Source organism: Saimiri boliviensis, chromosome 3 (assembly GCF_048565385.1).
Source record: "Saimiri boliviensis isolate mSaiBol1 chromosome 3, mSaiBol1.pri, whole genome shotgun sequence".
NCBI lineage: Eukaryota > Metazoa > Chordata > Mammalia > Primates > Cebidae > Saimiri > Saimiri boliviensis.
Window position 1 is genome coordinate 69,434,655 of NC_133451.1, and position 12,479 is coordinate 69,447,133.

General features: G+C 40.2%; 1 protein-coding gene across 1 annotated transcript in view; it reads right to left on the reverse strand.

Annotated features, from left to right (window-relative positions):
* The window catches only part of SCARB2 (scavenger receptor class B member 2), a 56,525-nt gene that overhangs the window by 7,293 nt on the left and 36,753 nt on the right, over positions 1-12,479 (reverse strand). The window contains exons 3-9 of the mRNA XM_003931998.4: positions 11,611-11,758; positions 10,217-10,405; positions 7,179-7,270; positions 6,463-6,582; positions 4,497-4,666; positions 1,427-1,545; positions 19-92 (exon numbers count right to left, since the gene is read on the reverse strand). Coding sequence (XP_003932047.1) covers positions 19-92; positions 1,427-1,545; positions 4,497-4,666; positions 6,463-6,582; positions 7,179-7,270; positions 10,217-10,405; positions 11,611-11,758 — 912 coding nt within the window. The remainder of the gene's footprint in view (positions 1-18; positions 93-1,426; positions 1,546-4,496; positions 4,667-6,462; positions 6,583-7,178; positions 7,271-10,216; positions 10,406-11,610; positions 11,759-12,479) is intronic.

Here is a 12,479-nt window from a genome sequence, read left to right on the forward strand (position 1 = left end):
GAAAGAAGCAGAACTTACACAAAGTCATCTGATTTTTTGACATAAACGTTGATTTGGAACCTCTTGGCTGCTTTTAGGATGATTCCAGTCAACTGCAAAGCAGAGAAGTGAAAAGAAAACATAAGGATTTCTTAAACTGCAAACAAGTTTTTCAATAGAGCACCATTTCTGTGTAGGCCTGATAACAAGGCGACCATTATCACATGTGACAAGCAGAGCAGAACCAAGTAAAAGTGATCCCCAGGACAGTATGAGAACCACTGGTTGTATTAGGTGGCTGGTAGAGCAATGTGTCTCAGACATGAATATGGATGTGGGTCCTTGGGCATCCTGTTAAAATGCAGGCTCTGATTCAGTAGACTGGTTATGTCTAACAAGCTCCAAGGATACTGCCACTCTCAACAGCACAGCCCTAGAAGGACTCCAACAGGAAGGAGACCCAAAAGACAGCCTGTCAGGTTTGGGTTTCCAGGCAGTTGTCCAGATGCGCTAAGAAGAGGGTGGTGGTCACTGCCAGAGAGTGGCATCCGAGTATAGGGCCCACCTAGCACAGCTGTGGGGCACAGCTGCAGCACTTGTCTTCCTTACGGCAGCAGCATCTCTGCACTAAGGTTGTAAGACTGCACTCATCCCTTGGTGACAAGCTCTGCTAACAGTCTGGCTGATCCAAGGGGACTGATCAGTTGATGGCTAAGAGAGAAAAGGGAGAAAACCACACACGATCTTACTCACCAGAGCATACGATCACTGGTTCCTCAGATACAAATGCAATGTATGTAGCTAAGAGTGTGAAGTAAAATACTGTGCTAAAAGAATGTTCTTGCTTTTTCTTACTGCTCCATAATGTTCAAATTCCAAAAATGCAGATATGGTTAGCATGGTTTTTGTTTTTCTCCTTTATGAATATAGGATTAAATGTGTTATACATATACATACATATATGTATGTATTTCTCCTCTATGTCTATCTTGATACCTTCACAATTAGTAATATAATAAACTCTCAAATAACCTGTAGAAAGAATTTTGCCAAAAGTGACTGAGGTTAATATACATATTCATATTTCAATCAAAATATTCCTGGCAGTGAGGAAGCCAAGGGACCTCTTTAACCTTACTGATCTGTGTCCCAGTGGGAGAAATAAGTATATGTTGAGGTCCAAGGCTAGCAACAGAAGATTGACCGGGTTACATGGGTCCAATCTCAGTAGTTTCCAATAACTGAGTTTTCACTGTTGCTTTTTGTTAAAGGCAGCTTTGCTCATATTTCTGCTATTTCATCCACAGAATGCAGCCTTCTAATTACAGGGCTATGAAAGCATATGAAAGTAAGGATGTTTTTAAAGAATGCTCAGGACTACACTGGCGAACACGGTGTAGACAGAATAAAACATACGCTCTTTCACGAGGAGGAAGTATGAACTCACAGGATTGATATCCACAAATGTCTCATGGTCTTCCTTATTTGGGTGCATGCCTTCAATGGCAGAAACAAACCGCTCATCTGCTTGGTAAAAGTGTGGGAAAGACATAATGATGGGTGCACCTGCATTTGAAGGAAAACAGAAATGAATGATGCTGTTCTTAAAATCAAAGATGCAAATAAAAGCTCTTGGCCACAGCCTGGATCCTAAAGAAAAACAAAAAAGCTACATAGAAGTTAACTTGGGAAGGCCAGAACATCATTCTGTACCTCCTGCTTCAGGATTTATACTGACATCTCATTTACCCCCATATTTTTTATTCCACATTATATAAAGCTAAATTATTTATTCTTCAACAAACATTTACTGAACTTAAAGAATAAACGCTCCATATACATTACTTTAATTAATGCTCCCAACAGCCCAATGAAGTTAGAATATTAGCCTCTCTTTGCATTTGAAGAAAATGAGGTTCACAGAAGTTACAAAATTTACCCAGGGACAGCTAGCCATCAGGTTATGAAGGTAGAATACTAAGTGACTGAGAAGTATTGCACCTCAAAGCATTAGTTTCTTTCTTTTTTTTTTTTTGAGACAGAGTTTCACTCTTGTTACCCAGGCTGGAGTGCAATGGCGTGATCTCGGCTCACTGCAACCTCCGCCTCCTGGGTTCAGGCAATTCTCCTGCCTCAGCCTCCTGAGTAGCTGGGATTACGGCACAAGCCACCATGCCCAGCTAATTTTTTGTATTTTTAGTAGAGATAGGGTTTCACCATGTTGACCAGGATGGTCTCGATCTCTTGATCTTGTGATCCACCCGCCTCAGCCTCCCAAAGTGCTGGGATTACATGTGTGAGCCACCGCGCCCAGCAGCTCAAAGCATTAGTTTCAACTACAATTCTGTATCAGTAAGTGAACTGGTTTTTTGTCTTTCTTTTTTTTTTAATTAAAAAACAAATTGTCATGGTTTTATTTTGTTTTTTTACCAAAGATAGGCACGATCTCGGTTCACTGCAACCTCTGCCTCCCAGGTTCAAGTGATTCTCCTGCCTCAACCTCTCAAGTAGCTGGAACTACTGGCACAAGCCACCATACCCTGGTAATTTTTTTGTATCTTTGGTAGAGACAGGGTTTCACCATTTTGGCCAGGCTGGTCTTGAACTGCTGACCTCAAGTGATCTGCCTGCCTTCACCTCCCAAAGTGCTGAGATTACAGGCTTGAGCCGCCACGCCTGGCCATATGTAATTTTTTTTTTTTAATTTTTTTTAAAAGGGAAGGGAGGCCGGCCCACTGGCCGGCCAGGTAAGAGGGGCAGTCCATATATGAATTTTTTAAAAGTCAGCCTGGTTGTGCTATACACTCTGCCTCTAACTAGATCACAAAGATTCTGGGTTCTTTTCCTTTCTTGTTCATTTTAAGAACCAAATAAGTGCTCGTGTAAATTTAATGTTTATATATATATATATATATAGAACCAAATAGGGAAACAAGGCACTAAAGGAAACCTATTCTAGAACTGCCTATTGAAAAGAAGAGAGGGACTCAATAATTGCTGCCAGATTTATATTTTTGGAGAAAGGAGCTTATTGGCAAGTTATTTAAATTTGCTTATATATCCACCAGTCCATGGCTCAAGGAACACATCACACATCTCTGACATGCACATGCATTTTGCTATTTACTGCTGAATAGTTCCACAAAGCCATGACTTCCTTCTTTGTGACCTATGATGACCATGAAAATGTATTTTTTAAATCTCTTGAGGGCTTAATAAGGGCTGCTGTCCTGAGTGTTTTACATACATTATCTCTAACTCTCACACAACCTCAAGAAGTTATAACCACCTCTATTTTATTAAGAAGTCTGGAACACTCCTTAATAAATTTTGGCCAATTTGCCAACAAATAGAATAGGACTCAAACCCAGATCTGCCTCACTCCAGAACACTCACTCATCCCACTATCCAAAATGTTTTCCTGGAGAATTCAAAACACTGGAGGTTAATCCTGGAGGGTTTCACTTCAGTCCAAATTTGGCAATACATAAGAGGGAAGCAGAAAAGGATTGTAGCAAGAAGTTTAAATGTGCAAAGTAGAATATTTCTATTGATTCTGGCATCAGCTTCTTAGGGAAACAGAATTTAATAAAAACTGCAAGAAAAGGTCAGGTGCAGTGGCTCATGCCTGTAATCCCAGCACTTTGGGAGGCCGAGGCAGGCAGATCACCTGAGGAAGGGAGTTTGAGACCAGCCTGACCAACATGGAGAAAAATACAAAAATTAGCCAGGCGTGGTGGCACATGCCTGTAATCCCAGCTACTCAGGAGGCTGAGGCAGGAGAATCACTTGAACCCAGGAGGCAGAGGTTGCGGTGAGCCGAAATTGCACCAAGCCAAGATTGAGCCATTGCACTCCAGCCTGGGCAACAAGAGCGAAACTCCATCTCAAAAACGAAAAAATATATCTACATTTTCTTGTAGAGACAGGGTCTTGCTATGTTGCCCAGGCTGATCTTGAACCCCTGGCCTCAACTAATCTTCCCACCTCAGCCTCTCAAAGTGCTAGGAATACAGGCATGAGCCACCATACCCAGCCTTAGCATTGTTTTGAACATGAAATCAGTTGATGTTTTGCATGCATTCACTATATGTAAATATGTAAAGCACTTAGGACAGCGACTGGCATACATCAGGTGCTTAGTAAACATGAGCTATGATTACCATAAATACTTCTAAACCATTGCCCTGAAAAAAGCACAACACGGCATTCTGGAAATAAAAAGCATCACAGAAAAGCCAATCATTTTTTTTTTACCATTCAATAGCCACGTTATGAAACATCTGTGGGGCTGACAACATATTCTTTTTTGTTTGTTTTGTTTTTTAGAGACAGGGGTCTCACTATGTTGCTCAGGCTGGACGTGAGAACTCGTGGGTTCAAATGATCATCCCACCTCAGCATCCTTAGTAGCTGGGACTATAGGTGTGCACCACTGTGTCCAGCTACATAGTCTTTGTTGGACTCCAATCTTTCTGCATTCTTGACACCTGTATCAGTCCCCTCTGAGTTCTTACCATTCTTGCAGATGCTGACATTCAGAACTCCTGAACCCAGGCAGTTTCCTTCAGGTATACAGAAGCCGGCATTGTCTGAGGTATTGGCTAATATTTCTGCAGGAACTTTATACCGAAAGGCAGGCAGTCCCTGTACACTCTCATAGTCACTGAAAGTAATGTACACTGACCTGTTCAGATATAAGAATAAAAAGTGAATGTGGACTCCAGTCACTGTAACTTGCAGATCTTCTGCAAGTTAGCAACAGTTCTCAGGTACAACATGGCCAGAAGCTCATACATCAAGTAGAAAAGAATGGAAGGCAGTCTGTCAACTCAACATGTAATAGAGCAGAAGATGAACTGTGGTGAAAGGTGTTTAAGAGGTGGCCATGGTGGTGATATCCAAACAAGAAAAGACAATATGTAGTAGAAAACTAAGATGATAACATTTAGAATGGAGACTCACATAAACAAGAAAGAAGAGGCCTCTAGATTGGCATGGACACATGCCAGTGTGGACAGGCCACTGGCAAAGTCAGGGAAGCCAGGGCACGGCAGGGCCAAAGCTAAGGCAGAACAGGCAGCGACGGCCATGGCCTGGTAGGGTCTTAGGCACTTGAAAAGTGTCACATTGGACAGTTATTTTATTAGAATATATACTTTGATACTCATTTCCCACCCCCCCAAAATTAGTTTCCATATTTTGCCCAGTCATTTATTTCAATGGAATTCAACATAATTCTGCCTTTCTTTTTTTTTTTTTTTTTTTTTTTCCGAGACGGAGTTTCGCTCTTGTTACCCAGGCTGGAGTGCAATGGCGCAATCTCAGCTCACCACAACCACCGCCTCCTGGGTTCAGGCAGTTCTCCTGCCTCCACCTCCTGAGTAGCTGGGATTACAGGCACGCGCCACCACGCCCAGCTAAGTTTTTGTATTTTTAGTAGAGACGGGGTTTCACCATGTTGACCAGGATGGTCTCGATCTCTTGACCTCGTGATCCACCCGCCTCGGCCTCCCAAAGTGCTGGGATTACAGGCATGAGCCACCGCGCCCGGCCAATTATGCCTTTCATGCTTATTTGCTTCAAACATGGTCCCATGTAACCTGACCACCGCTTACACTGCATAGTGCCTGACTAACAGAGCACTGTGATGTACACAGTCAACAGTGATCCTTCAGCTCTTCCTTTCAAGGCTGGCAGGAATTAGTTTTTTGGACCTCCCTTTTTCATCTCTAAACCAGAGGTGTTGATACATTTCTTGCAGGCTTGTGAATAACATAGGTGGTTTCACTGTATGAACCACCCCTACAGCATTTTGTAATGAAATACTTTAGGCACCAGAAAGAGAAAAAATACTATAACAAATACCTTTGTATCTGCCACTTAGACAAATAAAAAATATATTATGGATATAACTGAACCTGTCTACATAACACTCTTGATTCCATTCCTTCTCTGCCTCCCCTGAGGAAACCACTCTCCTGAAATACGGACATTTGTATCTTTCATTTGGCTTCTATGTAGAGACTACCTATTGACTGGAAGAAGCCCAGGTTAATTCATGCTTGACAGAGCATATCATAGTAACTAAGAGCCAACACTTAATACTGGTTACTGTGTGACAGGTCCTGGGGCAAAGTATTTTACTAATAGTAACTCATTTGTCTTCAAAACAATGTCTAACATAGTTAACAATTTCTAATTTTGTCTTACAAGTGAGGAAAGTGAGGTACAGAGTGGTTAAATAATTTTCCCAAGGTCACACAGCTATAAGTGATAGAGTCAAGATTCAAACCAACAGTCAGGAGTCTGTACTGTGAACCAGTACACTATACTGCCTCGACGTGCCATCAGCATTTATCACTGATTAAGCATAAACATCCATGCAAAATAAGTTTGTCTGCACACATTTCCTCATGCTTTTGGTGGTCTTGCAGTGAAAGACCTCATTTCTTAAAAAGTACTTATCTTTAAAGCTTTTACCTGCAAAAATCAGATGGGAAGACATAAAGGACCTCATCTTTGGTTATTAGTGGGTGAAAAGAATCTCCATCTGTTCCGTTAATCATATTGCACTTGTCTGTTACCCACCAGTCAAGCGACCTATAATTGATAAGCAAAAGAAAGGGTAATGATGATCACATTTGAGTTTAGATTTTCTTAAATGGTCAGGACTTTGCAAGATGTAACTGGAGCTGTCTACTCACAGTATCTTATTTATACAGACACAACAGTGTTAATTAGATCAAGGGGAAGAAAAAGTACGTCCCTGGCCCCAAATCAATTTTCACAGAGGCAATGGCCAAATATCCCAAAACGTGGTGGTTTGAAAAGTATTTGTGCTGTAGCTATTACACATCACTCAATGACTACGAAGCAAGAGTAGGACTTTTCACTGGCCTGTAATTCATGCCTGGCCATGATAAACCTACAAATCACTAAATATTTAATTTGTAAAATATTTTACCACATTATTTATAGAATATATATATTCTATAAATTATTTATAGAATTATAATTACTACATTATTTATAGAATTACCACATTATTTATACAATAATAATTACAAGACTATTTACATATTTTTATATTTTTCATCCAAGAAAGGCTAAACACATTTTTTAAACAATGTAGCAGTAGATATATAGTTTAAATAAAAACTGAAAAAATAATTCCACTGATAAATCATTAGACTTACGTTTTCCCATTCCATTCCACAATCTTTGTAAAGTTAAGGTAATTGTCTTCTCCAGTTAGAAAAACATAGTCTCCGTCATTAGTACCATTTTTCTGAAAATAATTTAATATAATCATTTAAAGTAACTGTGATAATTTTATGACAACTTGGCTAGGCTATGGTACCCAGCTGCTTGGTGAAACACTAGCCCAGATGTTGCGGTGAAGGTATTTTGCAGATGTGATTAATATTTACAGTCAGTTAACTTTCAGGGAGATTACCCTCAATAATGAGTGGCTGGGCCCCATTCAATCTGTTCAAAGCCTTACAGGCAGAAACAAAGGTTTCCTAGAGAAGGAATTCTCCTCAAGACTGCAATGTCGAAATTCTGCCTAAACTTCCAGGTTACAGCCCATCCTCCAGATTTCAAACTCAAGACCACATCATCAACGGTACCTGAGTTTCTAGCTGCTGGCCTGCCCTACGGCTTTCAGACTTAGCAGCTTTCACAACCACATAAGCCAATTCCATAATATATATTTCTTTCTCTCCCTCTTTCTGATCTCTATTGATACACATCCTGTTGATTCTGTTTCTCTGGCAACCCTAACTGATACAGTATCTAACAAATTTAATCCTCATCAAACTGTCCTACTAGGGCCAAACTGCTACACAAGACTGAACCAGGACTAGAAAATAGGGACTACTCTGCTAAATACTATATTAACTATATTATTATTTTCTGGTTTTTAATAGTAGGAGCTCAATTTTTAAATGGGCAAAGGATTTGAAGAGACATTTCCCAAAAGAAAATACACTAATGGCCAGAAATCACATAAAAACATGTTCAACTTCATTAGTTATTAGGGAAATGCAAATCAAAACCACGATGAGATACCACTTCATACCCACTAGCTTAGCAATGTAAGAAAAAGAAAAATAGTGTCGGTGAGGATGTGGTGAAATTAGAACCTTTATACATTGCCAGTAAGAATATAAAAATGTTGCAGTCACTGCGGAAAACAGTTTGTCAGTTCCTAAAAACGTCACACAGAATTCACAGGACTCCAAAATTTCATACCTATGTATATTCTCAAGACAATTCCACTTCAAGGTATATCCCAATGTTCATACAAAGCCTGTATGAATAAATATTCATAGCAGCACTTCTAATAATAGCCAAGAGGGAACACAACCCAAATGTTCATCAACTGATAAACAGATAAGCAAAATGTGGTGTATCTATACAATGCGAAATTCCTCTGTTATAAAAAGGAATGGAACACTGATACATGCTACAACATGGAAGAACTCCAACATTATACTAAATTTAAAAGCCAGATACAGAAGGGCACATATCATATGATTCCATTTATATGAGATGTCCAAAATATGCAAATTCACAGAGCCAGAAAGTAGATTAATGGTTCCCAGGGCCTGGGAGAGTAAGACAGGGAGAGAAGTGACTGCTAAGAGAGTATGCGGTTTCTTTTTCGGGGTAATGAAAATGTTCTGGGATTAGTAGTAATGGTTGCACAACCTTGTGACTATATGAAAGACTACTGAATTGTACATTTTAAAATGGTAAACTTTATAGTAAGTGAATTACTTCTAAATAAATGTAAAAGCCCAAAGTCCAGGACCAGGACCAATTATACCAGAATTGCTACACTGGAAGAAGGTGGTAGTAATATAGTCCCATTTTCAATTAAGTTTTCTTCAGTTGTGTATTCTCTCCAAGTTAGACTTCAAAAGGGCACATACAGACACTGTACATTCCTAAAATTCTTTATTTGGGCATGTAGCTATGATTTCTCAGAAACAGCACAGGTAGTAGTTCCTCTGTAACAATAAGAGTGAACAACTGTTGAGTATAATATTCCTGGGTCTGGTCTAAAATTTTTGCATGAATCATCTCGTGAAATCCTCACAACCACATCAGATAGTGTGGCCATCAGACTAGTGAATTTGATGATGTAAAAACAAAAAAGAAAGTTACATAATACAAATTTTCTGAGAAATAGTGAAATATTAGCAACAAGATCTACTTGGCTGATGGACTGAAGCCCCTGGGCCCTGAGGGAACCTTTGCATAATATCTTTCAGTAGGAGGCTCTCCTGAAATCATTTCTAGAAGCGAGGTTTATTCAGGGCTTGACAGGAAATCTGTGCTTCCTCTGGTCCTGTGAAGCTGTGTTTCCCTGAGACAGGGACCCTCTACAGAACTCTATGTGGACCACTTCTCGAGAGTGATGCATTCAGAGTTGGTGAGACCCTACTTTTAGGACTCCTGTCTCTCACGCAGATAATTTTTTAAAACTTGCTTACAATTTTGTTTTAACAATTTCTAAGTTTTGTATAACCTTGAAGGCCCAGGGACACAATTATTGCTGTTTGCCATAAAAAACAGAATGCTACAGGACCACATGAAGAGGGTAAGACTCCTGAACAAGCAGAGCCAGAAAACAGCTACAAATGTAAAGCTGAGGAGACTCATTACAACTCCAGAGCACACCCCTAATCTAATACTCTTCCTGGGGTTATTTTGTCTTTTACCAATTTCCCAACTATCCATTGCACTCAAGGGTTTTTGTTTTGTTGTTGTTGTTGTTTGTTTGTTTGTTTTTTACACGGAGTCTAGCTCTGCAGTGCGGTGGTGTGATCTCTGCAACCTCTGCCTCCCAGTTTGAAGCAACTCTTCTGCCTCAGTTTCCTGAGTAGCTGAGATTACAGGTGGGTACCACCACACCTGGCTAATTTTTATATTTTTAGTAGAGACAGGGTTTTGCCATGTTGGCGAGGCTGGTCTCAAAGTCCTGACCTCAAGTGATCCACCCACCTCAGCCTCCCAAAGTGCTGGGATTACAGGTGTGAGCCACTGCACCCGGCCTCAAGTTTTGTTTTTATTTCCAAAAACACTCCATTTTTTTTTTTAAATACTCTACAAGATATCTTAACTCTAGGCAATTTCTAAAAGAAACTTAAACTTAATCTGGCTTGGGGTGTCCCAACCCACTGTCAGCTGAAAAAAGAGGTTCTGAAAAGAAAAATTGGCTTACCTCATAGAATAGACCAAAGTAGGGAGAGATGTCAGGCCTGAAAACATGGATAAGGGACAAGATCTCATCTTTGTAGCCCCAGAGCAATTCGTCAACCGTGTGAGTCACAAACAGCTTCTGCTGATAGGCTTTCAACATGGCCTCGATGATCTCCCTGAGGAAGTGGACCCGGGACCACTCTATGACGGTCTGTGGAACAGAAACAAATTAGACAGGAGCATCCCCTCCAAAGCGCCCCACCCACTCTCTCCTACTACCCCTCAGCAAAGGGGGTTAGAAATGTGCATGTAAAGGTTGAGATTAAATAGCTGAAAACTCAAGCCAGTGAGCTCCTTTCTGGCTGCATATGCAAGACAAAGCCTGTTCTTTGTCCTTTCTCGGTACCACATTTTGTTAAGTGTAGTATTTACGGAGACCATCCAGACACCACAAAAGGGGAAGAGCTCTTGTCAAAATGTTGGCATCTTTGGCCACGAGGTGGTGCTACCTTCCTCCTGAGCAGTGCCAGAGGCTCATTATAAACCCTACCTATACCCCTGCAACTAGGCGGCAGGGACCTCAACTCTCTAGGTCCTGGGTCCATCATCAGCGTCCATCTACATATGGAGCGGTCACCTGGGAGTTAGGGTGGGAGAGTCGGAAGGGGTTGGTGTAGGTGAATTAAAATGTTTACTGGGCCACGCACAGTGGTTCACGCCTGGAGTGACTGGACACGGGAGGATCACTTGAGCTCAGGAGGCAGAAGCTGCAGTAAGCTGCGATTGAGCCACTGCACTCCAGCCTGGGCGACAGAGCAAGACCCTGTCTCAAATTAATAACAAAAGAATTGAATTTTAAAAAATAGTCTCATGGGTATCAGTATAGAATAGATGTAGAATAGGTGTATTATTAGGTGGAATTACCATTATAAACAGAGCCCATTGAAATCACAGTAGGCTGTAATCAATAGCCCAGGCTATTGATTTCTGGTGTCAGTTTATGTATTTTGAGAATATAAAATCCAACATAAAAATCTGAAGTAAGAAACGGTATACAAGTTGCATTGCTCAAATTTCTGAAAACATTCAAAAAAAATTTTTTTTTAATTATTAGCTACCAAAAAATCCTAGGGGCATATTTATTTGCACAATTGCTAATCCTGAGCACACAGGAAGAAATTGTGAAAACAAATCCTAAAATCTGAATTCTGTCATCATTTGAAAAGATCTTACTTGATAGATCTTAGAATAAAGGCTAAGATGTATTTTAAAGAAGAAAAAAATTTATTTTTCTTTTTTTATGTGTATATTTCAACATAACTTAATGGCTCCTAAATGTAAAATCATAAAGAGCATTAACTTAGCTTTTTCCTTTCTTCCAAGATCCAAATTAATGATATTAAAATGCCGACTTACCAATACAGGAATATTTAACGTTCTAATTAGGTCAACTTTAGGGTCTCCAACAGATTGGTCTCGTTCAAAAACATAGGCCTTGTTGCTAACAGCAGATATTGTTGTTCCATTATCTCCAAACTGAATATTTGCTTTGTTTCTGAGTTCCCTAAAAGAAAGAAAAGAGTTTTATTTAAAAACAGGCACCACTTTAATAAGCAAGACTTTTCCTTTCTTTCACCATCAATGTTGTATTTTCAATGTAACATTCCCAACATAACATTATATACAGACTGCAGCTACTAAGCTTTAAAAAGCTGGAGATTGAAGCTATAATGTTAGAAGGGAACGGGGCCTAGGATAGAGTCTTCTCAAAAAAACTTGGTTTTCATTCTTTTCCTCCATGATTAGGGAGGTACAACAGTCGAGGGTCACCTTGACCAGGGAATCAAAGCCAACGAACTCTCTCCTGGGTTATGGTTTGGTCCTGAAGTGTTTTCAAAAGGTTCATTCATAGATTTGGCTTGAATTTCAATTTGTTTACCAATCTTTTTGTTTCTAAATTGAATTACACTGAAATTTCGTTTTCACAAATGATGGCCAAGGCTTATTAGTAAATTACAGGAGTTCACTCCAGTTTCTTTTTTTGAGACAGGGTCTCGTACTGCTGCCCAGGGTGGAGTGCAGTGGCATGATTACAGCTCGCTGCAGCCTCAACCTCCTGGGCTCAAACAATCCTCCCAACTCAGCCTCCCAAGTACAACTACAGGAGCATGCCATCACACCCAGCTATTTCATTTTTTTGTAGAGATGAGGTCTCACTATGTTGCCCAGGCTGGTCTTGAATTCCTAGACTCAAGTGATCCTCCTGCTTTGGCCTTCCCAAATGC